General features: G+C 35.5%; 1 protein-coding gene across 1 annotated transcript in view; it reads right to left on the bottom strand.

The window, feature by feature from the left end:
• The window catches only part of CFAP47 (cilia and flagella associated protein 47), a gene marked incomplete at its 5' end in the record, with an annotated part of 294,184 nt that overhangs the window by 182,577 nt on the left and 83,615 nt on the right, over positions 1 to 27,992 (bottom strand). The window contains 8 exons of the mRNA XM_083854475.1: positions 18 to 115; positions 13,283 to 13,478; positions 15,905 to 16,045; positions 16,590 to 16,683; positions 19,602 to 19,808; positions 20,578 to 20,821; positions 21,594 to 21,722; positions 23,799 to 23,899. Coding sequence (XP_083710601.1) covers positions 18 to 115; positions 13,283 to 13,478; positions 15,905 to 16,045; positions 16,590 to 16,683; positions 19,602 to 19,808; positions 20,578 to 20,821; positions 21,594 to 21,722; positions 23,799 to 23,899 — 1,210 coding nt within the window. The remainder of the gene's footprint in view (positions 1 to 17; positions 116 to 13,282; positions 13,479 to 15,904; positions 16,046 to 16,589; positions 16,684 to 19,601; positions 19,809 to 20,577; positions 20,822 to 21,593; positions 21,723 to 23,798; positions 23,900 to 27,992) is intronic.

Genomic DNA, 27,992 nt, shown 5'->3' with positions numbered 1-27,992 from the left:
ATTAAAAACCCTCTTACCAAATATGGACAGTAAGCTGCTATCTGTGCTGCCAATACCAGACCATCTAGAAGATCTTGGTCAAAATTCACTATCCATCTCATGGGTGGTATTCCACCTGATCAAAACACAAAGCAAAACATTCATGAGACTCTCTTCTCCCCAGGATGCCTATTTTGCTCTGACTGGGTATCATAACTATTTGAAATCACTGAGTAGAGGGAAGAACATAAGAAGGAAATATCCATTCACATGTAGAATTTGTAGAATTTCACTGGAATATTTCTATTTCAGAGCGGTTGCTGAAAACTTGAAAAATCTCACCTGGAATACTGTTAACTATTATTCACTCTGCTGCAGCATGCAAGAGTATTCACCATAACAGAATGGAAAATAAATAATTGAAACTTAAATTCATAGATTAGGAGCTTAAATATGTAAACTTTTTATTACTATAGGCCTAATATTAATAGAGCTACTGAAATTCATGAAAAGCTGAAATGCTTAAGACACAAAAAGGAAAGGTTACTGATTTTCTTTAAGGTCATATTTAATTATTTGGCATAAATGAGAGCTAACACCTAACAGCTCAATTGTTCAGCACAAATCACAACTTCTATAACTGTTGTAAACTCCATTGCCTCAGAAGGTTAGATTTTTTTATATTTCTAATGTTTTTATTAAAATAAAAGTTATTATTAAGACATAAAATGTAGTCTATTTATAATTTCTTAGTTGAAGCATCCGTATCTTAAAATATTTAACACAGCATTTACACAACTTTACTGTCTCAGGTCCAAGCTCCCAAATTTAGGAAACACTTTGGATTTCAGCCAATGGCAAGGTTTTCAAATAGCATGGGATCAGGCTTTCTCATATGGGACAAACTATACAGGCTTCATTTCACTCTTACACTTAAAAAAATTAGTTCAATCCACAACAATCCCCTGCACCAGATCCTAAGCAAAATCTATCTGCAATTATGCAGAAAAAGAGCAGACATTTACAGACTACAGTTGAGTCAACATCAAAAAACTTAAATGTCTATCACTTCACATGAACTTGCAGATCCTTCAGTGTACTCATGCAGCTTTAGTAAGAAAAAACAGGAGCAGATGCTGCACAAACTTAAAAACAAAGGTCTGTAAATCCATCTGAGCTTTACTCCATGACATCAGTAATGATTTTGGTTTGCCACTGCTTCACTGTGGTGATGTTTAGGCTTGGCCTCAAATCCCTTATTTTTTCTTATTCCTGCTGTGAATCCGTTTAGGCAATATTCTAAATATCCATAAAATATATTTTTTAAAACAACCAACAGTATTAAAAGAGTATTTGGATGAATATTTCCTTAAGTTTTCCAAACAAAATTAAAATTTGCATTTATCTCACTGTGGCAGAGTTATTTCTTCCTTATTGTTTAACTGAAAGAACTTTTTCAAGCAGAAAATTCAACTTTCAAGTCTTGAAAACTTCATATTGGAAGGTACCAAAGATGGAGTCTGACTGGATATATAACATCTTACTTTTACTTACAACAGAAAGAGATTATAGTAACATGGGCCTCAACATCTAAATTGTAACAGTATTAATTTCATCTACATCCATTTTACAAATATCTACAGTAAGAGACATTAGTTTCATCCCATCTTCTCGGTAACCTAACCTGCAGTTATTTTAAAAATATTTAATGTAATCACTGCAAAAACGAATACTTTAAAAATAGGAAAATACATTTAAGAAAAGACGCTTTCTTCCTAAAAAGTCAGTCTTCTAACTTAAATACATCATTCTATTGATCATAGTTGGGACCTATAAAAATCAATAAACTGTCTTCTTTTTTTATTTATAGAGTTCAGACTCACTCTCAGCATATAATATCAGTATTTTTAATAAATCACTGTTTTAAAATTTTTATTTTTAACTTTTTAAGATTAACTATTTCTGCTTTCTTAAGTCCAATATTGATTATTCTTCTGGTTAGTAATCTAGATTAATTTGCTGAGCATGGTTATGGAAGCTCCAGGTGCTTTGATCAAAAAAAGTAACTTTTTTTTTTTATCCTACTTTATATTTTACTTTAAATATACCATTTTCTACTTATAGTCTTCTGCTGGGACCATTACTTGAGCACACTTAAGCAGTAGCAGCTGTGCCTTTTTGACTGAGGGGTTTGGGCTGGAAGGAACATTAAAGATCATGAAGCTCTAAAGCCCAGCCACAGCCAGGGACACCACACACAGCCCTTCTGTACTTTGTTGTGTTCTGACTAATCCTTGCTTTCATGCTGGTAGAATTGTCTGTGTGCCAACAAAGAGGCTGGGGAACAAAGTTGGCTTAAAAAGAAAGAGCAAAAATTTCATTTAGTGTTTAATCTGGATCACCCAATCCAGTTTTGCCATGCAGCCATATAAACATGCCAGTGGAAATGAAACATGGTAGGAGTATTTTTTAAAAAACCATTTATTGAACTATAGCTTTATAGTTGTGTATATGGGAGCATAAAGAATAAAAAAACATTAATGGGAATATTTTCCCATCTTAGCTAATTAAATACTTCTATAAGCATTTTTGTTGTTTTTCAGTTAATCCTTCTACTATCAATCAACATACTTAACTCAAAGGCTTGTGAATAAATTAGTCAGAAAACATAATGTACTTTTCCTAATTACATCAAATCTAGCAGAACATCTGCCAGCTAACCACTCTACAGTAATTAAGTTTTTAAATAGAATTAGTCAATTTTAGTAGAAATAAACAATAGAAATCATAATTATTACTCAGGATACCTCTAAGCATGTAAATATATTGAATTTCATTTGTACTGGCATTTCTTGTAAAAAAACAAAATCAAGTGGAGCTTTAAGAATAAGGTTTTCATCCAATGTAATGATAAAAACCTGGCGAAAAATAGTTTCAAACATGAATGGTAACAGGTAGCAAACAACTCTGTGACTGGGGGCAGGGAGAGAGAAAATTGTCAACACTTTCACCTCTGAATTGAGACAGATTCCTGCTACTTCTTAACTGCATCCCAAAAGGGCTGGCTGCAAATTTTGATAACACCAAGACTAAAATGGCACAGTCTAAATATCCCATTAATGAAGAGGAGTGAGACAGAAGCCTCAATTAGGGAGATAATGAACTGTGCTCTGCATATAGACTAATGGAATTGGGAAAACTTGGAGTCACAAAAAGAAGAGGAGGCAAAAAAGAATAATTTCCAAAAAGAATCTGTGGTCTTGATGAGATAACAGGGGACTAGAAAGAAGGGGAAAAAATTTCATAACTGGAGGGAAGACTTTGGAAGTGAGAGAAGATTCTGAAGAGACAAATGGCACTGGATATCCAGGGACTTCGGATGGACATGAGATTGGTGTCCAGAGCAGCAGCACAGCAGGAATTGACAAGAATTTTCCCTGATGTTCCAGTGGCCTCACTGGCACAGAGGGAATGTGAACAGAGTGCTGTGGAAGCAACTGGATGTGTGAAATTATCAAACAGGACAAGATCAGGTTCTACAACAAACCCAGGATCCCATGACCCACCACAGGGTGTTTTTTACTGTCTCACCCATGACAAGAGGTGAAAATACTTGTTAAGAGAAAATAACTAAGCAGGGTTATCTTGGAGTGGATGTGCAGCCACTTGTGAGTGCACTTAAACATTTGTTATGGTTATACACTGCAAAAGGCCTCTGCAAGAGTCTGAAATGAGAGTAGTTCTGTTTCACTTGTTGATCCCACTCAGCACTAAAGGAAGTAGCATGCATAGTAAATTCAGTGATTTTTGGACCAACTTAACTCTTGAATGCATTTACCTTTAATAGTTTGGGGTGGTTTTATTAACATGTAATGGTATCATGTTGCATGCATGTAGTAACCAAGCCTAACAGCATTGTCTCCATCTCTCTTCTGACAGGTTAAGCCAACCCATGAAGATACACACTGCTTGCTTCATTCATGAAGCATTTCTACATAGAAGCAGCAAGGTTTTGCCATGGCACTCTAATTATTGACTACCCTTTTCTTAAAAAAATTGTTTTAAATTAAGACCAGATCCATTGAGTTTTTTAAAACTTTATGTTCTTACCCTGATGAATCGATACAAAGTCCACAAGATTTTGCAATGATTTTTTCGCTTGTAATCAATTTTTCACCAAAAAAAAAAAGAGAAAAAACCCTCAACAAATTTAAATATTTATTTTTATTATTAGATTTGAATCTTCAAGGTTTTTTTGTGGGATATGGAGACTATTTTCCAAATCGAGACAATCAAGGGAATACCTACAACAATTCTACACAAAAATGACAAACCACTTCTTTGTTGGCAGAGTACCAAGCAACAGTCACCATAAACTACTCTAGGTCAATTTTTTTTTCTATTTCTTTGACATGGAAATGATATGATGAATAAAGAAGAATACTACATATTTTAACTTCAGTAAGATTTTGATTATATTCTCTGTCATAGAAAATCAATGAAAATGTGTTCTAGGAAAAAAGATCCTGTAAAGTGGAACACAAGCTTCACTGAAAAACAGTAACCCTAACTGCTATCAGCTGTCCACAAAAAAAAAAAAAAATCCTAGATTGTGTACTTTCCAATATTTTCATATGCAGTTTTTAAAAATTGCACAAAATTATCTTACTCCCATCTGGAGATAATATAAAGCAGATTAAAGAATTGGCTTTGGGAAGAAAAATTGTTTGCAAGTATTCATGAGGAAAGGACTATAATTTAAGCTCTTGAACAACTGGAGTAATGATCTGAAACAAATGGGATGAAATCCAATAATGATGCTTGCAGCATACTACAATTAATTAAGAATAATTCATTATGCAAGTGCTAGATGGAAAATTGGATAGAGAGAACTTCTGCAGAAAAGAATCTGGAGAAAACACTAAATCCAATAATGTGGAGAAAAAGGAAATACTGTGCTAGCATGGACTAACAGGAGAGCTGCATCTTTAGCACACAGACTGATCTTTCCCCTTCTGTTTATTTCCAGTAAAGTCTCACCTGGTATAGAAACCAGTAATGGACACCAGACTTCAAGAGAAGGAGCAACTAAAAGGGTTTGACAACAAAAATCCCTGAGCTGAGTACACAGAAAGACTGAAAGAATGTTTTGCCAAAAAGGGTGAGAGAGAGAAACTGGAGAAGAGGATAATAATCTGCAAATATGCATAAAGTTACTAGAAAAGAAAAGATTCATCACACACCATATTTAAAAGAGAAATGATGGTCTTAATGCAAAATTTCCCATGCTGGAGTTTATGTTAGACAACTGGAAACTCTTTCAAATGGAAATGAGTGGGAAATTCTGGCAGATATTTTCATAAGTGGATTGTGGAATCTCCTTTTTCAGAGATTTTTGTAACAGCCTAGGCAAATACCTCTTCAGTACACCACAGGTATATTCAAATTAGTCTTTGTGCATGAGAATAAAGCAGATTATTTCTGCTCTCATTCTCCATTTCTAGGATTTACTGTGGGTTCTTTTTAAGTTTCATTTTATTAACTGATCCATCATCTGGATGAGCAGAAATATGATGTTTTGGAATTATCTGGATAAGAAGACCAGCGCCACCACTGTGACACTTCACAGTGTAAAAACTGGTCTCATACCAAGGAACAAAACACTTAAAGGATCAGATTTAGTTTAGCCTACTAAGTTTAACAGCTATTTTATATAAAAAAGCAAGAACATCAATAAATCTTTAAATAAAGTACTGTATTTCTTGTGAAACTTGTTCTTCTGTTTTCACAAATAATAAAAAAAGTTTAAATTCTTGCCATCTCTTGAAAAATCCTTATATCTAAGGAGACAAAAGGGATACCAATGATAAATCTTCTGTTACATAGCCACAAGCAATTTTTTCAAATTCTGAGTTACTGAAAAACAGAGGAAACGTATACAGAGCTAGATTACTATTATCTGAGAATTTTCAAATAAACCAAATACATTCTCAAAAAAACCTTGAAACTGATGGCCTTTTGTGATTAAAGGTATGAAACAGGGTTTTTTAAAAAACTAATAAATTAGACTATGTTACTAAGAGTAGCAATGGAATGGTGCTACCATAGCAGTCTGTGTAAGTAGGCGTGAGACCAAGATTAGGAACTAGATGTTGTTAAATAGCTTAGTGCAATACACAAATTTGTCAGCAAAGGAAGAACTAAGTTACAGCATTAAGCAGCGAACTCAAAACAAAGTACTTTACATAGAAAAGAGATTTTAAATTTACTTATTGCTTCAGAATATTGTGATACATGTCTGCACAGGTTGAAAATAAAATTAAATTCACAGAACGGAAATCTAGTACAGCATGACAGGAGTGCCACCTCCATCTGAAGGAATCCTGAATTTCAAAGCAGGAAGCCTCAGAGTATGTATAAAGCATTTCTGTACATTTGCAGTGTTACTCATCTCTAAGCAACTTCTGTTGAAGGTGGAATACTGAGCTACATTGACCTTTAATATATCACAGTATGTCTTTTCCATGTAAACTAGTGCAGTAATTATGGTTTGTATTATTACACAACAAACTCTTACTCTGGAATCTGAAAATCTCTGGAGGTGGACCTAATCTATACCTATAATAACACCTATAGTTCTGTGTCAGTAGCTTAAATCTGGCACTGAATAATACAAACATTTGCAAAAGAAATATACAGCAATACCCTTTCCTGTACATGCAAACATCAGAACCAGAACAAGCTTTGAAATAATAGCACTGAGATATACAATCCAGAGCATAAGAAAGATGAGATGGAATATGCCTTTGAATAATTTTTTTAAAAGTTATTATTTATTACTTAGAATTTAAGATTAAGAGATTGATAACATATCTGCCTTCAGAACATACAGCATTTAGCATGTCTAGCTACATTTATCTTAACGTGGCAAACAAGTCTAATTTTCTTAGAGATGAAAGAAAAATTATAGTTCCTACTTCAGGCAGGATGCAGGATACAACACTTGCTCATCAAAACTGACAATTACTCATCTAAGAACGCTTGAAATATCACTGACAGCCTAACTTAATACCACTGTCAATTCATAATTCCAAGCAGAAAAGTTCAAGAAGCACCACATGGGGCAATAACAAAAAAACAGAGATGCTGGTGATTTGTCTCATTTATTCCCATCTGTTGCAGAACACTTTTGCCCTGAGGCATGCACATTCATCTTTCTGTTCCTAAAAAAAATTGTCTATAATCTTTCACTCTCTATGCAGTTTTGTTTTATTTTCACTGATTCTTATCCTAAACAGTATCTTAAATTGACAAATTTCTGAGGGTTTCATGCATCATGTAAGAGCAGCATTACCTTACATCAGTCTCCATTTCATTGACCTTCAACAAAAAACTTCCACCACCAGGGTGAGGAAGCCCCACCAAGCCCCCCCACCAAGGAGCCTGAACATCCCATCAGCTGGACCAACGTTGGAACCAGGGCTGGTGACCTCTTGCTTTCTCTCATTCATTGTTTTTTTTTCCTTTCTTTATTTTCATCTCACCTATTTATCCAAAACCCACTGTCTCATCCTTACACAGCAGGTCAGGGACTAACAGATCAACTTCCATGCCATGTGATTTACTACTAAAACTTTGTGAGTTTGTGCAGAGCCTGACTTTTGTTGTTCCTTTCATCTGTGAGTATTTATGAATCTTGGGTGCTCCTTTCACCTTAAAGGTGGGACCTCACATCATGGCATTTCACTTAGACATCATTTCCATTTAAAATGCTACAAATCTCAGCAATTCATTAAAGCATTCCTAGTTTCTCGACTGGCTTCACAATGATTACTATAATGTCTGTGTTTTGTTATTTAGCAAAAAAAAAAAGTGAAATACTGCTCTCAATTAAATTTATTGCTCAATCCTTAAAATCAATTAAGAGAATCTTTCTGAAACTTCACAGTCTGAAATATGTTTTCTCCTCAAAAAATATCTGAAGTTGTATTACTAAATCCTCAGCTATACCACACTCAATATACATATTTCACATGCATTGCAGAAGTAGCATTAATTACACAAATGATTAGAATGCTTATTTATTCCAATTAACATACAAACACTGCCAAGTTCCTTGTTTGGCTGAGAATAGAATTGCTGTTTAGACATCACAAAGTGCATTGCAAGTAAGGAAACAAAATTTCTTTCTAAGCATTTGTCTGATTATTTCTCTTTAGAAAATTATGTTTTTGTGGGTCAGCATATATTTATATACATATATGCATTTTTTTCATATAAGAATACAGTCTACAAACACAGAGGTATGCATATGTACGCATATTTGTACACACAAACATATACAAAAATATATATGGGCCTAAGAGTTTAGGCTTTACTTTCTTTTTTGAAAATATTTTTGACAGGTTTTCAAATATACGCTGAATTGATATCAAAATTAGAAAATATAAAAATTAAAACCACAAAACCCCCAAACTCACTAACAGAGAACTGAATAAAATGCATTAAAACCCAAAACTTTCTTAATTGGAAGTAAGAATCTTGTGAGAGGCCACTATGCCTAAGATTGCCAGACACACCTATATTGGCAATGGATTAGAATTTCTCTTCCCTCATAAACAGATTTTTCCAGTGAAGTGAAGATGTATCTGCTCTGTTCAGCTCTTGAACCTCAGACATAGATTGACTGTTCAGATATTGCTGATATTTACTGGCTGTCATCTTCTCTAACAATTTTATATTAAATATAGAATTATCTATTTTTTTCAAAATCCTCCTAGAACAGACTGAAGATAATTCCCTATTTCCAAAAACATAATTTATCTTTTCTACCATGGTAAGAGTCATAATTAATAAGGAAGAGACATACAGCTTCTCAGGAGACAACTTAATTCACCAATCTCCAAGATTTTCTACTGTTTAGAGACTACAGGATTTGAATTACAATATTCCAATACTCTGGGAACTCTTTAAGGGTTTTTCCTGACTGTTACTTTTTCATGCTATTAGCAGTTAGTCTTCCAGAGAGAAATGTTGAAAAGAAACATGAAGATAAGGAAATTTATCTTTACTAGAAGGTAATCTGCAAATTTATTATGCTCAAATAATTAATGCTTCTTCTGTTATCATTATTATTGTCCATATAATGCTTTAAGTGGGCACTGAATCTTATATTTCATGTATAATTATAGTCTCAGCATAGCAGGCATAGCTGCATTTCACAGTTTTATGGACTCTGGACTCAAGTTTCAACATTGTTTTCCAGTTTGTGGTCAATAAGGCACAGTACAAAGCCTGCCATTCCAAAACACATGCCAAGATGCTTTTAAAACTTATTTATTTTTCAGCAGCAGTAAGGAGAGAAGATGTGGAGACACTAAACTCCTCTCTAATGTTCTCTCTAAGCTATTAAGATCTTAATTCTTGCAAAAGGAGAGTTTTGATGAATGGCATAGTTATCTCCAACTTTAGAAGAGTGTAATAAAGAGGAATATTTGAAACCTCTCTGCACTGCAGTAGCTTAGGCTTTTCACACTGTCAGATTTCACTTTAAGGAGCTTAGGTATCAAAGGAAAGACTGAGAAATGTGGTCTGGATAGATCCTTATTTATTTAGTGGAAATTGATCACCAAACAGACTGTTTTGAGCTGAAAACAGCATGTCAATACATTTTGATAGTCAGGGGTAAGTATTCAAAGCAGAGTGTTTGGATGGTAATATGCAGGAACATAAATGTTAAGTAAAAAGTGGTAATTGCTCTCTGATCCGCACTGTAATAAGAACTGAAAAAAAAAAAAAAGAAAAAAAAACCCAAACCCTAATCCTTCTCTTAAAATTAGAAAATAGTAACAACCAAAATTCAAACCTGAGGATATTTGAGACTTTCAGCTGAGCTACATGAACACTTAATATACTCTGACATTTTTCCTTATGACACTTAATTTCCTCTGAAAAAACCTGATTAAACGCTTAGTTGAAAGCTAATATAATTTAAAATGTCAAAATATCTGAGTACAAATTTAAAGATTAACCTTAACATCATAAAACTTAAAGGACCAAGAGTATATCAGAATATTAAATCTGCCAAGGTATATAAGCTCTTCTCCAGTGCATGATCTCAAGAAACAGATTCAGACTAATGATCCCTGAGGGGATATTATTGGTCACCAGACTACAGCCAGACTTCTGCCACTAACCATAACCCCTTGAGCCTGGCAGTCCAGCCTAATTTCAGTCCACCTCACTGGGCTCTTAACTGGCTTGTATTTCACCAGTTTGATTTTGAGGATGTTACAGGTGGCTGTTGAAAGCCTTGCCCAAGCTAAGATAAACAACATCCATTGTCTCCCCTTGTCCACTGAGCTGCACATGTCATCATGGAAGGCAATCAGATTGATCCAGCATTATTATCCCTTTGGAAGTTCTTGGCAACTACTTACAAAAATGTTCCTGTACTTTGTATGCTTGGTAATGTTTGCAAAGATTATTTACTCTATCAGCATCCCAAGAGACAAGATGAGGGTGACCGGCTTTGAACCTTTCTGGATTCTCTTTCCAGATGGGAATGACATCTCTTCCAAACTTTCCCCCTCAGATTGTCCTCACCTTTCCAAGGTTGAATGTGACCTTGTAATGACACTGGCCTCTCAGCACTTATTGAACCTCACTGGGTCCCCTGGGTTTGTGCTTGTCCAGTGGGTCGCTAATCTGATCCTCCTCCACCAAGGCTAAATCTTCCTTGTTCCAGACCTTCCCTTTCATCTCAAGGGCCTGGGATTGCTCAGTGCTCAATCTTAAACTGTAAAGACCAAGGTAAAAAAGAAGGCATTGAGTCCCTCAAGTCTTTTCTGTGTACTTTGTCTTAAGATTCTTTGCCTCATTTGGCAGAAAGAACAGTACAGTAGCAGACACCAATTCATTTTGAGGCAACAAAAGCAAAACAAGCTAGAGGAAAGTGAAGGCTAAAACAGAGGATTCAAAGAGATATTGAGGCAGGTCATCTCTGACACAAAACAGTGTAAGACTGCACAACTAAACACTTTCATAATTGAAAGGCATAAGAGTAAGCTATGAATTTCAGAATTTTTCAGTATTTTCTCTCTTTTTTGGGGTTATTAGATCTTTTCCAATGCTCATTTATGTAGCTTGGGTAGAGAAATGGAAGTCAAAGCAAAAGAAAAGGGCATGCTTATGTGCATGCACCAAGTTATTTCTGTGTGCCCTACAGAAAAGAGAATTCAGAACTCATGAACCAAAAAACCTATAAAGAAGTTGGTATAGCAAGGCAGCATCTCTAACTGCCCATACGCAGGAAGTATATATAAACTCTGCCTTTTCATTCCAACCTTGCACTTCTCTGAAAGCAGAAAAGTGTAATTAACTGAAATTGTAGGGAAGAACTGTAATGCAGATAAATGTCCCCTGGCAGTAACCACAGAATTCATCTTCACCTGTGACCCAGAGTCAAAGCTACAATCAGATTTGCACTAATTAATACATCAACCTAGTGAGTTATCTGTACTGACAGCATGCTTTAGCAGACGTTATTATTATTTTCTGTGAACATCAATATAGTAATTAAATTGCTCTTTTTGGGTGCCAATTTTGGGGAGCCTTTAGAATTAAATAATTATAAAAAACCCCTACTTTACAACTGCTGATAACTACATGATGACTCATTAGCAACAGACCCCTCATTTTTATATTATAATTCATTACATACTCTTAGGAAACTAAAATAACACTTTCAATAATTCACTCTTTCAATGCATCCTTAGTACATATTCTACTTGGACATCTGCAGCTTTTTTGTCTGATAATGTCCATTCAATCTGCACTTTAGGATTCAGATTCACTCCTCTCATCTTTAAAGACTATGACTCAATTAAAAGTTTAATGTTAAATAAGATCTATTTTGGCACTCAGATTCTCCCCACTGAGCTCCCACAGACCAGAACAAGGCCAGCCATGCCTCAACACCCAGGTATTATTGGAGCCTGCAAGCCAGAGAACAGACAGAGGGGATGAGGAATTTATCCATGCAGCATTTACAGTGAGCCACAGCTCTGGCCATAGAGAGCCATTCCCTTTGCAAGTTGCCATCTACACTCAGAAAAGCCCAGCAGAGTAGTCCTTGCAGCTGTCAGAAAGCTCCATTAAAGCAGGCACAGATAATAAAAAATAATATATTGCAAATACACCTACCTACTGCAGGGCACGTTATTTGGCTAAGAGAGCTCCCTGAGTTAATCATAAGACAAGACCCAGACTATGCAAAACCAGCTAATTTCCATTGGATGCAGGAGGTAGACTAACATTTCACTCTTACCAGCAGAAGTATTCTACATATTTGAGAATAGCCATTACAATTTGCTTCTACACAATAAAGTGAGAAAAGCAAAGGAACAGTCAAGGCACATGCAAGGTAGAGATTCTGCCCCAGTGAGACTTATGGAAGATGACATCCCAATAGGTTACCCATAACTGAGAGAGGTCAGAAATAGCTTGAGGCAAAAAACGACACCAGAATTTTTTTTCCACATGTGGCTTATGAGCCATTCTGGAGGTCATTCCTGCTTATCACCAGACTGGCCTTTCTTGGTGCTCACCACACACCCAAAATTACTGCTGAAAAAGGCAGTTAGGGTCAAGAAGCAAAAGGGAAAAATCATGAAAGAAAATAGAAGTAATAGCTACTAGTGATTGAACAGTTTATCAGATTTGAATACCAGAACTGCCTAGATCAGTCTTAAATGGAAAAGGTAATTTTATCTAACCTTACTCAAGCAATCATGACAGTCAACCTGCTCTTGCAAGCAGGACAAGATTTGTAATCTGGAACCTTGGTGTCTAGTGCCTTCTCAAATGTCATTGAATAAAAGACATACAAAAATATTCTAAAACTTCTGAAAAGCTAGCTCTCAAACATATCACTAAAAGCACACATAGTAACAACTGCATTTGACTATAAACAGGAATATTAATATAAAGTAATTACTGTTATTCGTTCCTGACAACATTAATGGAAAGTAGAAAAGTGAGAAGATTCACATCACCCTTTTATGCCCAGTTAAAAACTCTAAGAACACACAGAACACAGAAGATCCATCATGAACAGTGCTAATCAAAAGATGCTGATCTTGGAACACAGAAACATAAGGAAAGGAAATACATATGGATAGGCAATAACATACCAAAAAAATACTTTCAGTGGCAAGTTGTCACAATATCTCTATGAGTAACAATTGCAAAAGTCTACAAAAGGAATATCAGCAGAAAGAACATAGTGAAAGAATTATGTCACCTCTTTGACTATCTTTCCACACAATTTTTCGATATTTCTCATATTGTTTATTCAACCAGATGAGGACGCTTCGTTCATATCGAGAATATACATTACTGCATAAAGGTTCTGATTTTATTCCTGGCATGCTGTGCAAGCTCTCCAGGCTTGATGGGTCAGGAACAGTACGGGAAGAAACACGTGGAAGAACAAACACCTGAAATGACAAAAAATGTTTTAAAGCATGAACTGTAAAAAGAACTTTGAGCTGACAGATAAAGAAAAAACCAAACTCTTCAAACTCAAAAGTTTTACTAATTTAGGAGAGGTTTAGGAGATAACACATTAGCACCCACATAACCACTACACAGGATGGTGAAAGATCTCAAGGGCAAGACAAACGAAAAGCTGCTGAGATCACTTGGTTTGTTCAGCTTGGAGAAGGCTGAAGAGTGGCCTCACCACAGTCTACAAATTCCTCAAGGAGAGCAGAGGAGAAGGAGGTGCCAATCTCCTCTCTCAGATGATCAGCAATAAGGACACAAGTAAATAGAATGAAGCTGCAACAGGGTAAGTTTGGATTTTAGAAAAAGGTTCTTCACTCAGTGGGTGGTCAGTCACCGGACCAGGGAAGTGGTCATGGCACCAACTCAGTCAGAGTTCAGGGAGCATCTAGAGAATGTTCTTAGTCATATGGTTTAGTTTAGGTAGTCAGTCCTGTGAGGAGCTGGGAGTTGGACTTGATGCTCCTTATGGGTCCCTTCCAACTTGAGATATTCTATGATTCTAAATACTTTTTGTTTTCAACTTTTCTCCAAGTTTTGATGAATCCTGTGAAATCACTAGGTCATCTGTATTCCAAGAATTACTGTGCATATTCTATCCAAAGCACTCATTGATGAACTACTTACACGGATGTCCAGCACAATCTATAGACAACATTCAAATTGTATTTTTCATGACCCAGTTGCTTATTTAAGTCCAAATTACACTGCTTGTTTCTTCTGAAAAGATTCACATTAAAGGCCTAAAATAAAATTCAGGACAAAATTGGTTTTCTGGGCTACAAGTGCATGTGGGTGGCTCATGTCCAACCTCTCATCCACCAGCACCTCCAAGTCCTTCTCGGGAGAGCTGCTCGTGAGCTGTTCGTCCCCCAGCCTGGACTGATACTGGAGGTTTCCTTGACCTGACTGATACAAAACCTGATTGAATCAAGGCATATCAAGCTACCTATTTTTTAGGGTTTCATCTCATCAGGAAAAAAAAATCAAAACCCAAACAACAAAATATATATGCATACTATTAATTTTGGTGTGGTTTTGCTCTGTGCTAGTCTGTCATGTACCTATAAATAAATACTACAGCAAATTGAAAGAACAGAAAATTACTTGCTTTCTGGTACCTGATTGCATTTTTCCACACCCATACTCCCATGTGCTCTTAAGTCATCTGTCTCAGCCCATGTACACATACTGTTCCATCTTTATTTTTTATTTTGTTTTCCCAATCAATAATCACATAATCAGAGAACAGTTGAGGTTGGAAGGCAGCTCTGGAGATTGCCTGGTCCAAATCTCCTGCTCCAAGAACAATCAGAGTGCTTTTCCAGGATTGTATTCCACTGAGCTTTGGATATTTCCAAGGACAGTAACTCCACAGCCCCCTCAGGGTATCCATTCTAGTGTGTGACCATTCTGACATGGAAAGGTTTCTTAAGTTTAAAGGCATTTCCTGCATCTCAGTTCATGTCTGGAGTTCCTCACTATGTCATGAGGCACTACTGAGGAGTTTGGCACTGTCTTCTTTACAGCCAACCTCCCCTCAGGTACTGAAATACATTTCTTAGCTACAACCCCTGCCTGAGCCTTCTCTTCTCCTGGCTGAACAGTCTCAGCTCTTTCTTCCTAAATGACAGATGCTCCAGTCTCTTAAATCATCTCTGGGATCCTTCATTGAAGTCACACTGCAGTACATCCACGTCTGACTTGTACTGGGAAGCTCAAATATTAGCTATGTTTTTAATCTATTTTCCATCCCTTAGAATAGAAATAATTTTTTCCTTTGGGCAAATGAATGTTGCTGATCATTGATGAGCACATAAATTTTACTTCGGAAAACATGACACCTAATTTTTTTCTCCACCATCAGTAAAAATTAAATTAAAAAAAATAAGAAGTCTATACTATACCAAGTAGATCATAGTTTAAAAATAATAGGTATTATAAAAAAATCTTTAGCTGTTTAAAAATTTCATTCCAATGTAAGGTAATAAATGCTACAGTTATACATCGAGGCAATTATGTCCAGTGAAAAGGGCTTCTAAGCAGGGTAACATAAAAGCATGAAAGTTTTCTTTATTTGCACTAATATTTATATAACATTTAATCCTACAAAATGCAGCCTGTTCTAATATAATATCTCCTAGTTGGAACACTTATAAAGTTTTAAAGAAAATTAAAATATTCTCACTCTCTCTTTTTCCTTCTTTGTTACCAAGAAAAAATATCCTTACAAGTATTTAGTTTTTGAAAATGTGTTTGGGAAAAAAATAAACCTCCAATATACCACAGATCTTTTTCAAAATAAAGCTTTTAGTCATCAGTTCCTCAGAATCTGGTAGTAAATATATCTGTAATTTACCTTGTATATCTGCAGCAGCACATCTGTCCAAGCTCGTTTACTCATTGTCTCAAACGTTCTGTGCTCCAGAATGAAAATAGGGCTGTCACTCAATGTGCCTGAGCTTCTCATGCTTCCTCTCCTGAATTCAGGTACGAAACACTTCAGATAAAAAGATGGGAATTTATTTTCAATATTCATTTCATCAGTTTGGATAGAGAATTCACAAGAGGACAATAATGAATAAATGGCATAAATGGGTGATAACATCTACTATAGTGAAATAGTGACCAACATTAGAACCATTTGCAGTTTGCTGCTACCTCAGGAATAAGAATCATAATAAATTGACAGGAGTTGAAAGCAGAAATCAGGAAACAGGAAGAAAACACACAAAATACTTTATTTAAAAATGGAAAAATCTGTATGACAATCTGATCTCTACTTCAAAACCTATCTGTTGGACATTAATATCAAGTATAAACAGTATCAGAAGGAACCGAAAAAAACAGGGAGAGCAAGGCAAATGTTGGAGTCAGCTTAAATTCCTACTTAGTCTCACACATGTGCTTAGATTTATGCAATGCAAAACAGTCACCACAGTAAGAGCATTCACGATCCACCAAGAACTTCCACTAGTATTCAAAGGACTAAAACTAAGCATGTGGGCTTTATTAAAAAGAGAAAAAACACCAAACCTACCTACCCTCAGTCCAGTATTCACTTCAGTCCATATCTTATAATCTTCAGGTGTAAGCAGAAATTCTGGCATAACATGAGAAAGATGTGCTCCTTGGCTTCTGAAATCACAAAGCAGGAAAAGTTAATGGGAAAGATAATTATTTTTAAGAGAAATCCTTTTTTTTTTCAAGTTGTTCAACCTGTGTGTAATCTCCTCTACGTGAATAACCTCTGGACAAGTGGTCCAGCTCCATTAATTGCTTAGATGAACTTGATGAATAGAAACTCATGTTCCATTCTTACGGCTACAACTACACAAATAAGAACATACAATTCTGGGCAGACTGGCTTCTTTATGAGCATTGCCCCTCCATGAAGGATTTATTATAACACAAAACATCAAAACAAATAATATCCATTTCTACGTGAAAGCCAAATGACCAGTGTTGCATAACATCAGCAGAATTAAAACTTGATGATGCTTTTATGTCTATGGTTTCATATTTACAAATTATACCGAAAGCCTAATGGGTGTAAGCAAAGGTATTTCAAAACTCTCAATGGACCTGCCATCTCTTCTCAAGTTACTTATAAATGTAACAAGAAAAGTAATTGCTGTAACAAAAGGCAACTTCATTAAACTGAAAACCAAAAAAAGTTAATTTCCAAATGAATAAAGACTATTCATTTTCGCAAATGACACAGTTCAAATAACTGTGCTGGAAAGAAAGGAAAACAATGTAGAATTTTGAGCCTTACTTTTCAAAGGAAAACAGAAAAGCTTCCTGAATTTTAGGTCAGGAAGATTATCATAGCATATCTAGATTTAAATTGTTCTCTGAGTTTTTAAAACGGCTAATGGGAATAAAAATTCAACTAGTATTTCTTCTTATATAACTAGTCTTTCATTCAAATGAAATGATCATACTTTTCAGTACCATATACCATACAGTTCAAAATAAATTTAATTTTTACATTAAAAGTCAAATATCACAGTTTGCAATTAGGATCATGACAAGTTATTACTCTTCTCACAGAATTCTATTTTTCAAGTAAGAGTAAAATTTCAGTTTCCATATTTTACTTGGAAAATTACTCTTCATCTTTTCGAATTATTGAAATTTCATGTTTTTTACAATTATCTAGTATATTTTTTAAAACAAAATTATTTTAACCAGGGACATAAAAATAGCACCAAGTTAGCAGCCTGGTTCTAAAACTCATCCTGTCTGAAATTCCCATTTTCCACTAACTCATAAACCTTGTTCACTTTTAAACTCCAGATCCTCCCAAAGGAAAAAATAAGAAAGCTATACAATATTAATGTTTTCAGGTATCCTATCTTTCTTTTGATCTTTTTCCTTGGCAAATACACAGGAATAGGTGTAATCTATAATTTTCATTCCAAGAAAAGCCTGTAACAAGGTTACATGTCAGTGTGCTGGTTTTGCATTAACTGACATTTGGTGAGGAGGGAAAAAAATCACTACACTACAGTCATCATAGCAAAGCTCTGTGTAACAATGTTTTCATAATTGGCTGCATTTTGCTACCAAGGAAGACTGTCTTAACAAAATTCCTCTTCATTCAGGTAATATTAAATAAATTTTCACACTATAAAACATTTTTCCTCAAGACACAGGGCTTGCAACAACCTGGTTGTACTGTAAAATACCCAAGCTTCTGCTTTACTGCTGTGATAATGCACCAAAGAAACCTTTTTACTGGAGAACAATAAAATTGATACTTGGAATGAAACACTAAGCACCATTCACCTGCTTTGGCAAGTAGAAATTTTGAGATACAAATTATGCTTTATTTGGACCAAGCTCTCCAGAAACTAGTGGTTGGGGTAGGAAAGTCAAGAACTATCTGCTGACTTTCAACAAATCACAGTGAACATGCAAGGATAGCAAATCACAGATAAATTACTCATATCTCAGCTGGGTTTAGATGTCTTATCATCATTACACACAGTCAGGCCAGCAGTGCAGATATAAGACATTTTTGTGCTACGATCTATAAACACCTCCGAGGAAATGCAAATATTCTAGATGATCCTAAAATGCACAAGTAGGAAAAGTAGAACCATAATGAAGGACCACAAAGAAATCTTACAGAACTCACACAAACTAGGAGAGGCAGAAACCTAACAGGATGTGGTAACATCAAGCACAAATGAGCACCAAAATAATTATAGAAGAGTTCAGATTGTAAAAGACCTCCAAGATCATCAAAATACATACAAGCAAAGGAGTCCAACTAGAAATACTTTTTTATGAAAACTTGTGATATTTTTCTAGGATTGGTATGGATTACTACTTCATGTGTGATCATTTGATCTCAACATTTGTGTACAGAAGCAGTGGACTTAGCCTTGACCAACTGGCTGCTGCTTCATTTCTGCTCTGAATGCATCCATGACTTAAGAGCCAAAGCTCAGTAAACCTGAAGTCTTTTATTAAAATTTAGCTATTAAAGAGCTTTTAAAAAATTCCCAAGAAACATACTAGAGACACTTAAGTAGTTCTTTCCAATTGCTGTTATTTTTAGCAAAGAGGATTGGAATCCACTTACCCCAAAAGTTTAAATTATTAATTTTAAATTATTCAACAAACATAATTAATGCTAATTTCAAGATTCCTAGATTCCTGGAAAATTTCAATGGGAAGACTGCACATAAGAGTTATCAGAGAATTGGGGAGATCCTGAATGAAAACTTGAACTGACTGTCTACTGAGTCTGTCTAAGAAGAAAGGTTAGGAGTCATCTTTTGCAATTAAGGAAGCAGAACTCCTGTGGAATTCCTATGCTGGATATAACCCTACCAAAGGACACTTTGAGTAGTGTAAACTGCAGATAACCTTGGTAAAAATAAATTAAAGGTTATAATACATACATCTTATTTGACAAAAAGGATAAAGGAAACCCTAAACCCACTGTATACCCTCAATTAGAACTAGGCTTGAAGTATGCTAATTTTAAAAACTGGAAAGAGAAGGTGCATGTATGGATATCTCATCATACTTGTACTTACCTAAGGAAGGAAAGCAATTCAGAATGCTGCCAGTGGAGCTGGAACATTCTTTCTACTGGATCAGAGGGCAATGACTGGCTCGCTGCAAGGCCCGGTATGGGTTGTCCATTCAGATGCAATATCATCTCATAAAAAGCTTTATCTTTGTCAACCTTCCGTTTGAAATTCTTTTCTTGTGCAATGGTAAACTGGGCTATACACACATCACTAGGAGAGAAAAAGCCTTTGATATTATTTTTCTAAATGCACAAAATCAGCTACAATTTTGTGTATCACAAGGCTAATTTAGCAAACCACGAATTAAAAACAGCAGCAAGGAAGGTTGAAAAATACAGCACCTTTTCATCTTTATAGAACTTTCATAATAAAGTAAGAAAATTGAACTGCATGGAATATTTATTCCTTCATAAAGAAAAGCTTTCTGCCAAAAATAACTTGGATTTTTATCATGTTTATAAATTGTTACCCAGGAGAGTGGCTTCTTCACTATTTAGTATCAAGCTAGATAAGATCAAGTAAGTGAGGCCACCACAACTGATACATTTCCAGGGTGCTTGCAAGGCTCTTGATTCTAAAACATTCTTTCTCATCTGTTTCTTGATCTTTAGATTATGTGGGGGAAAAAGATGTATTGTTAAAGCACTTACTTATGCCACCAAAAAAGGGACAAAGGCTAGAACTGTTTTCACTCTCAGAGAAGAATCAATTTCAGTTAAGAAGGTGACATACAGTTTGAACTGCATATTTAGCATACACTGCATTATGGTTCTCAGTATCATAGTTGAAAATATATTTTAGAAGTAAAAACTAACACCTGGATGACATTTTCATATAAGCACCATATAGAAGCCACAACTGATAGAATACTGTGCATTAGAGTGTGTTTATATTCCTTAGGTCATATCCAAACCACTCGAGGAGATCTTTGGCCTGTTAGAAGACAGACAGGAGTTGGCTCTAAGCAGGCATGAATTACCGTCTCAGCGAATGAGGTATTGAAATAGGATTCTGTCCCTTAGACCAGCCAAAGAGTGTGAACCAACTCCTCACAGCAGTTAGGATCTTTTGAAAGAAGGTGTACTCCTCCTTGTCTTCATTAGGAAAAAATGATAATTCACGTTTATCTCTTTTCCCATCACTTTGGTTGTCAGTTTCACTCTCGTCACTTGTGTCTTCATTCTCATCACTTCCACATTGATCACTCTCAGAAGTGGTGCTCTCTGAATGATGCACATAAAATGAAACATCCAGAAAGATTTCTTATTTCTCCATTTTTGTCTAGTACAAAAATATCCAACACACAATTGCTTTCAAAGAACAAAAAAATGCCAGACAACAAATGATCAACTTATTTTAGGAAAAAACAATTTAAATTACATATACACATCTTGGGAATAGAAGAAATTATATATTGAAATCTAATTTCACTTTCATCAAAAAGCATCACCCAACCAGCAAAAATTAAATTCAGGCATGGCTTAGAAAACTACAGCCAGAATCTTAAAATGAGCAGTCTCACACAGAGTTCCAGCAGACACAGGTTTGCCGGTCAGCCACTGCAAGTTCACTTTAACAGTTACTGTACAGATATATCTCCCACTACATCTATAAGCCTTTGGACTTTGTCCCCCTCTATTAGGCTTTCTCGCTCCTAAATTCTGATCTGTTCATGACTGATATTTTTTAACAACTATTAGTTTTTAACATCGACAACAACATTATTGCACAAAATGATAACTAAGAAAACAAATAGCACAAATTCCTTATAGCACATATTCCTTATAGCACAAATAACTTAGGTGACTCCATCCTTGAAGGTGCATTTTAACCACTGTTGCAGTTTCATTAAATGATCCAAAAATAAAATAAATTGATACCTTTGTGAATTAAAAAAAAATATCTTACTGGGATTTAAGAAGAAAAAACAATACAATGTGGACAAAAGAGGCTCATTTTTTCAAAAGATCATTGATTCTATGTGCTGCACTATACCTGATAGAGAATCTTCATAGGCTGAGCCACTAGCTGCACTTAAAGATTTTGAGGAATAACTATGTGAAGATGACAGTAGTTGAAAACATGGCTGTAGAACAATTTCTCCACTGCTGAAGTCTTTATTGTCTGTAGAAAAACATTCAAGTTGCAGTTCAGAAAACATGTTTTACTGCCTGTGCTCTAACAAGTTCTAAATTAATATCTACTTCTATATCTTTTTCTACATCATGCTTCAATTAATCAAGTAACAGTTCTTATTTGACTCATAAAAATCTCACTTTGGTCATTAGACTGGGGTCCAAAAAAATTTCATGCTGCTTTTTTTTTCCCCATTAACTGATGCATCCTCCTACTTGCTGAAAAGCACCTGTCAGAACAATGCTAATTCAAGAATTCTGTGTCATTAACAAAATATTCTTAAGGACTTCTTGTTCCCAGCAGGGTAATGAGTCTCAGTACATCATTCTCAAGCTCTTTCAGACTCCACAAAACATATTTTACAAACCAAACTGAGAAGTAAACTTTATCAATCCATCAATTCTGAAATAACAGATGTTCTGACATTCTCATGTTGGACTAAGATAGGATGAGAGGACCCTCTGTTGTCAGTCCAAAACAAAAGAGGCACCAAGTGTAGTTTCCAGAGAAGCAAACACACCACTAAGAGAAGGAAGAAGTCTCTATGATTATCTTTTAACTTTTGATTGTTGGCACTGTTATTTTTATCATCTGTAGGAAGTAAAACAAGAGCATGGTGTCAGAGTGGAGGCAAAGCCTTCCTGGATACCTTTCAAAGACACTGTGTTGTATAGATATGGTTTGGTCACATCAAACAGCATTCCACACCAACACAGTCTATACAAAATCATATTAAAAAAGAGTCAAGGAATTTAGAAGTAATGATTTCCTTCAAAACTGACACAAACTGATGTGTGAACAAACCAATAAGCAATCAATGCAGGACAGAAATATCCTGTTATTAATGGGACATGATTTATTATAAAACCATCACTCCATTTTTGTCTTAATCCTCAATGGAAATCTACAAAGCATCTTTAAAAAACAAGCTTGCAAAAATGGTCCATTGGTCACAAAAAATAAAGACAAGAAACAAATTTACAAAAAATTACACATTAATAAGAGATAGCATTTTTTCCCCTTCCTATCTTCATTTAATTGTGCTATGATTCCTGAATGATGTGGTTCATACACCTATCTTCTTCCATTTGGGTGACAAAGACCAAAACATTACCTGTCTTCTTGCTAATCTGTTTCTCAATTTCCCAAATATCAATTCACTTTTCCCACAAATACGCTGAGCGACACACTTCCTTTAAGTTAATGCAGTCTTAGAACTCAGTCTTTGATGCTAAATCTGTCTCAGATCTAAGGACTTACTTGCTTACCTGAAAAACTTCTCTATTTCATGAAAATACATCAGATCACATTTACAGCTATAAAAACCACAATCATTTACCCCACACTGAGCCTGGTTGGACTAGATGGCCCCCAGGGATCCCTTCCAGCCTGACTTACACAAGGATCCCAATCTCTTCCCATAAGCACAGCCACACACAGAGATTACAGGTCACTGAGGCAGCAGAGATGGATTCAGGAGAGTGGACACAGGCAGAGATTTAGAGATAGAGGCAGGCAGAGGGAGGCAGGCAGGGATATATAATGCAGATAAAAATATTTCTGCTCTCTGACCACAGGTTTTAATAGGCCTTAAAAGATAGCTGTGCCCTTCTCCATTCAAGGACAGGAGTTAAAATACCCTGAAAACCATTCCCAACAAGTAAATAATTATCATGTTTTAAAATAACATCATCTGGTTTCTCTTTTGCTTTCTTCAAAACATGCGACCACTGTCTATCAACACAATTCAAACTAAGTTTACTAATTCTCTGTTTTGGCTGTTTTCCCTATTCATATTTAAATAACTTCACAAAACATTCTGGAAGATTCTGGTTTGTTCAATATTTTTCAAAAAATATTAACTAATCATTTATATACCTTGTCCTCATTTTCAACAAGAAAACTGAAGCTATTAAATGATTTTAAAAGTTTAATTGCAGTATCCCCCGGCAGTAAATGTGGGAAAATGCTATCTTGATGATCACATTCCTATTATCACTCTGAAAACACTGATAATACTAATGGCTGTAATATCATTTCAGAGATAAAGTCTTGACTGCTTACTGCTTCTCCAGACAATTTTTTGATCATAGCAGTGCAATGCCAAGTACGGGTACAAGGTAAGAAGACAATTGTCTGCTGTTCCAGAAACCTGAAATGAGAACCTGTTGAAAACAAAATACAGGAGTTACCATTTATTATACACCAATGGTAATCAAGATATTTTTCAGCACAAGAACAAAAGATAGAGTGAAGATATCAGAACTCCTTCATTCTTTTCTAGGGGGCTGAACAGATTACACAGGTGGGACTGCACCTTTCAAAATGCTGAAGTTTAATATAGTATTTCCACTTCTTAGTTTTACTATAAGCATGAGTGTATCATAGTCTGAAAGAGTCAGCAGAGATTTAATGAAATAAATTAACTGTATTTCTAAAAAGAAAAATAAAAACTACTAAAATTACAACTGACATTAGGTCTTCTAAAGATGCCTGCTAACTTGCTAAATAATATGTCCTATAAATTTTGACAAGGGAAGTTTTCTTGAAAAGCAACTTCTATTTTGATGTAGCATTTATTCTATAAGACTTTACAGAAATGTCAAAGTAAATATTTAAAAATAAATAGATTCAATTTAAAAACAATAAGATATTGACTGCAGTTGCTGGAATATAATAGAAATTGATGCCCACGGTCTGATGTTCACTAGAGTGTCCTATCTGCAGTAACTTTATTGATGTGCAGCAATACCTTTTAACTCCCTTTTTGTACTTCACCTCCAATACCTTTTAACTCCCTTTTTGTACTTCACCTCAGTCTCTCAGAGTGTAGTCAACAAGCAAATTATTGCCATCACTGCAATCCTTGGAGCCATCTGTATTTATGTTCTTAGCTCATGGCAACTGACAGGTAATTAAACTGAGCTTAGTCCTATGTTATTAAATAGCTGAGTTTGTAGTCTTCATTTACTTATTAACTAACATTAATTTTAATCAACTGTTTTGACTAAACTGTTGAAAGTAAAAAGAAAAATGTATTTTAATAATTTGAACAGCATGCTGATATCCATCTTGCTTTAACATATTGGGAATTATGCATATTGAAAATATACCTTGCACAGAATAAATTAATATATTTTCTATTTCCTTGAAAAAACCAATGAGAAAGTTCTATTTATTGCAAATTTAGATTAATATTAAAAGATATCACAAGACCTTTCAGATTAATTTATTTATGACATAATTAGATTTTACTGCTTTTCTTTTTTGTGAAATAACATAATCAAGGAAAACAGAAATGTTTTAAAAGTACCAGAAAGTAGAAATGTTTCCTCTTTCAGATTTTGCTCTCCAAACACAACATTCTTGAATTTTGCTTTCAAGGCAACTTTAATAAATAGAGAAAGGATCCAACAAAATCCATAGCAAACTTTCTTACAGGTAAATACTCCCATTGGGATTCCAATTTAAAAGCTAACAGTCACTTAAGTAAATAATCCAGCTCTGCAGTGCTTTGGTTTGCTCTTAGGAAATGTTAATCCTATTGGAACTTGGCTGGGGGCAAGGCAAGGGCTCTGGCCCCTTGCACCTTGCAGCATAATATTTCTTGTAGCAAATGTCATTCCTTCTGCTTTTATTCAGGAAAAAAAAAATCTCAGCAGCAGGGCATCAGCACAACAGATAGCTGTGAGAGGTACATCTACACCTATCTATGTGTACAAAATGTACATTTGTACATGCTCAAAACAAGTGTCAGGGCTTGTTTGTTCTACCTTCACCAAGCCATTTCAAGACACACAGGATCAATAACTACAACACAGAAAGGTTTTCAACTTCCAACTCAGGACTTTACCGTGATAAATGACAACTCTGCAGGCACACAGATGAACTTCAGACAACTGAGTGAGGGGCAGGAGGGGAAGAAAGCTGTACCGAGGTTAATGGAAGACAGCTCTGAAGTTACATGAAAGTAATTGATGTCTCAGTTAACTTCCTGGTATCTCAGTTTGAGGTGAGCACCTCATCAGCCATTTCCATCCTAAAGGCCACTTTGGGATTCCTGGAAATCTTCATTCATGCTCTGATTTGCACAGTAATGCAACACAGAAAAGTGTGCTTGAGAACAACTGCAGGACATCTGAACCACTTATACAAATTCCATGAGTGAAACTACTCAGAGCAAAGGAAGTAACTGTGCAATGTAGATTATAAAGAGCAGCCCCACAACAGAACATCTGTGTACAAAGAAACCCCTCAGAGCTCCTGGTGCTGCTGCAAGAGAAGCTCCTCCGTGCCCCATGGATGCTCCTCTTTGGCTGCTGTGGTAACACACTGAGAGACATGAACACACCCAGCCAACAGCAAACACAAGGCACATATTGAGGAGGAGGGGATGGATCCCACAAGTCAATAACTGATTCTGCAGCTGATATTGATCATAAGGATTTAACTTCCATGACTGTGGCTGCAGAGAGCACAAGATGGTGGAGGTCAGGACTGAAGGATGTAGAAGAGATTGAAGAAGCTACTGGGAGAGACTGAGAGGTGTGAGTGTTCAGCTGTGAGGAAAGAAGGCCCAGGGGGATCTTGTCTGTGTGCACAAATATCTGATGGGAGGGAGTAAGGAAGAAGGAGACTCTTCTCAGTGATGCTCAATGAGACCACAGAAAATTCTTTCTATCTCATCATCACAGAAAAAAACAAACCAAAACTATGAGAGTGGCAAAGGACTGGAAAAGTCTGCCCAGAGAAGGTTATGGAGTCTCATCCTTGAAGATACTAAAAAAATCAACTGGGCACTAGAGTTGATTCTTTGAAGAGGGGACGAGATCATCTCTGGAAGGTCTTTCCAACCTCTGCATTGTGTGATAAGAAATATCAACACACCTATTGGCCACCTGTCCACTTATCATCAGTAAGGACTTTATTACAGCATTTTCCCAGAAGTGCTATTTGAAATAGAATTCAAGAATGAATCTGTACCTAAAAATTTAATCTGAGATTCAAGTAATGCCACTCCATTCACAAGGACACATGGCAGAACAGTGAAGGTGCTGGGAACTAAGTATTTATCATATGCCTTTGAGGAACTGAGTCAGAGGGCACCAGACAGAAAAGCATGCACACTAGCATACAAGTACAGAAGAGAGATTACAAAGACATGCATTCTGTATGTGTAAAAGCATCTTGTACCACTGACCTTTACTTACAATATCATCAATGAAATGATGTTACAGAACTAGAAGGCTTGTACAACATATTTATTCTGTATTTGCAGCAGTTTAATTAAATAATAGAAAAGTCTGTATTATTCTATTGGAATGAAAAGTACCTGTATTGCTAGCAAATGTGACGTCACTAAATACATTAAATTATTCAGTGTATTTGGTTTTTATAATGCTTACTAAAGCAAGTATTTTTTTTTTATCTACATGAACCATTACTGCCACTGCTACTCCACTGTTTATTCCCTAATGTGTACTTCCAAACAACACAGAACAGAAGAATGGCCATCAAATATATTGTGTTTACCAACATTTGAAACCTGCTGATCACCAAAAGTAAAGCTCCAACTGTGATGATAAAAAAATACTATTCAACACTCCAAAAAAAAGTTTATCTAAGAAGTTCTTTCACTTCTTTTGAAGTAACTTTGGGGGTTTTTTTCATTAATTTGTTTAATGTTTGTGGAAAGACAAAAGAACACAAATCAAAATATATTTATAATTTTAATCTGCTTTATAGAATTTCAGGAGTTTCCTAAGTACAAATAAGTGATTTTTCTCTGTATCAGTATACCCCAAATGTCCTAAATATGTAGGCGTAGTTAAAAAACCCTTCATCAATAGTATTCATTAAGAGATGCAGAATATCACTAAATTTCTAATGAGAAAGAATCCAAATCCATTAGCATCTAACTAACAATTTCCTGTAGCAACATCATTTGTGTAAACTAAAAAAAAAAAAAAATTAAGAGAAACTCACACTGCCAGTTTAGGAAACAAAACAAATTGCTTGCAGAATTGATTGGTGACAAAAGAAAACTTTACCCCAGAGTGTGGCATTTTACAGATCTTTAAGAATAAAGAACAAGTTAGATGCAGGGAATTTGCAATTTAAATACCAATAAAGACCTGCCCTCCTCCCTCCCCTCAAAAATCATAGAACAGATCCAGAGATGATGGAACTGGAAGAAAGGGAAAAAGATGACCCACACCAGCTCTGCCATTACTATTGACAAATAAGCAGCTCCCCAAC

The sequence above is a fragment of the Zosterops lateralis genome, assembly GCF_965231275.1.
Source record: "Zosterops lateralis genome assembly, chromosome: 2".
NCBI classification, from domain to species: domain Eukaryota; kingdom Metazoa; phylum Chordata; class Aves; order Passeriformes; family Zosteropidae; genus Zosterops; species Zosterops lateralis.
This window is presented reverse-complemented; position numbering and strand designations above follow the sequence as displayed.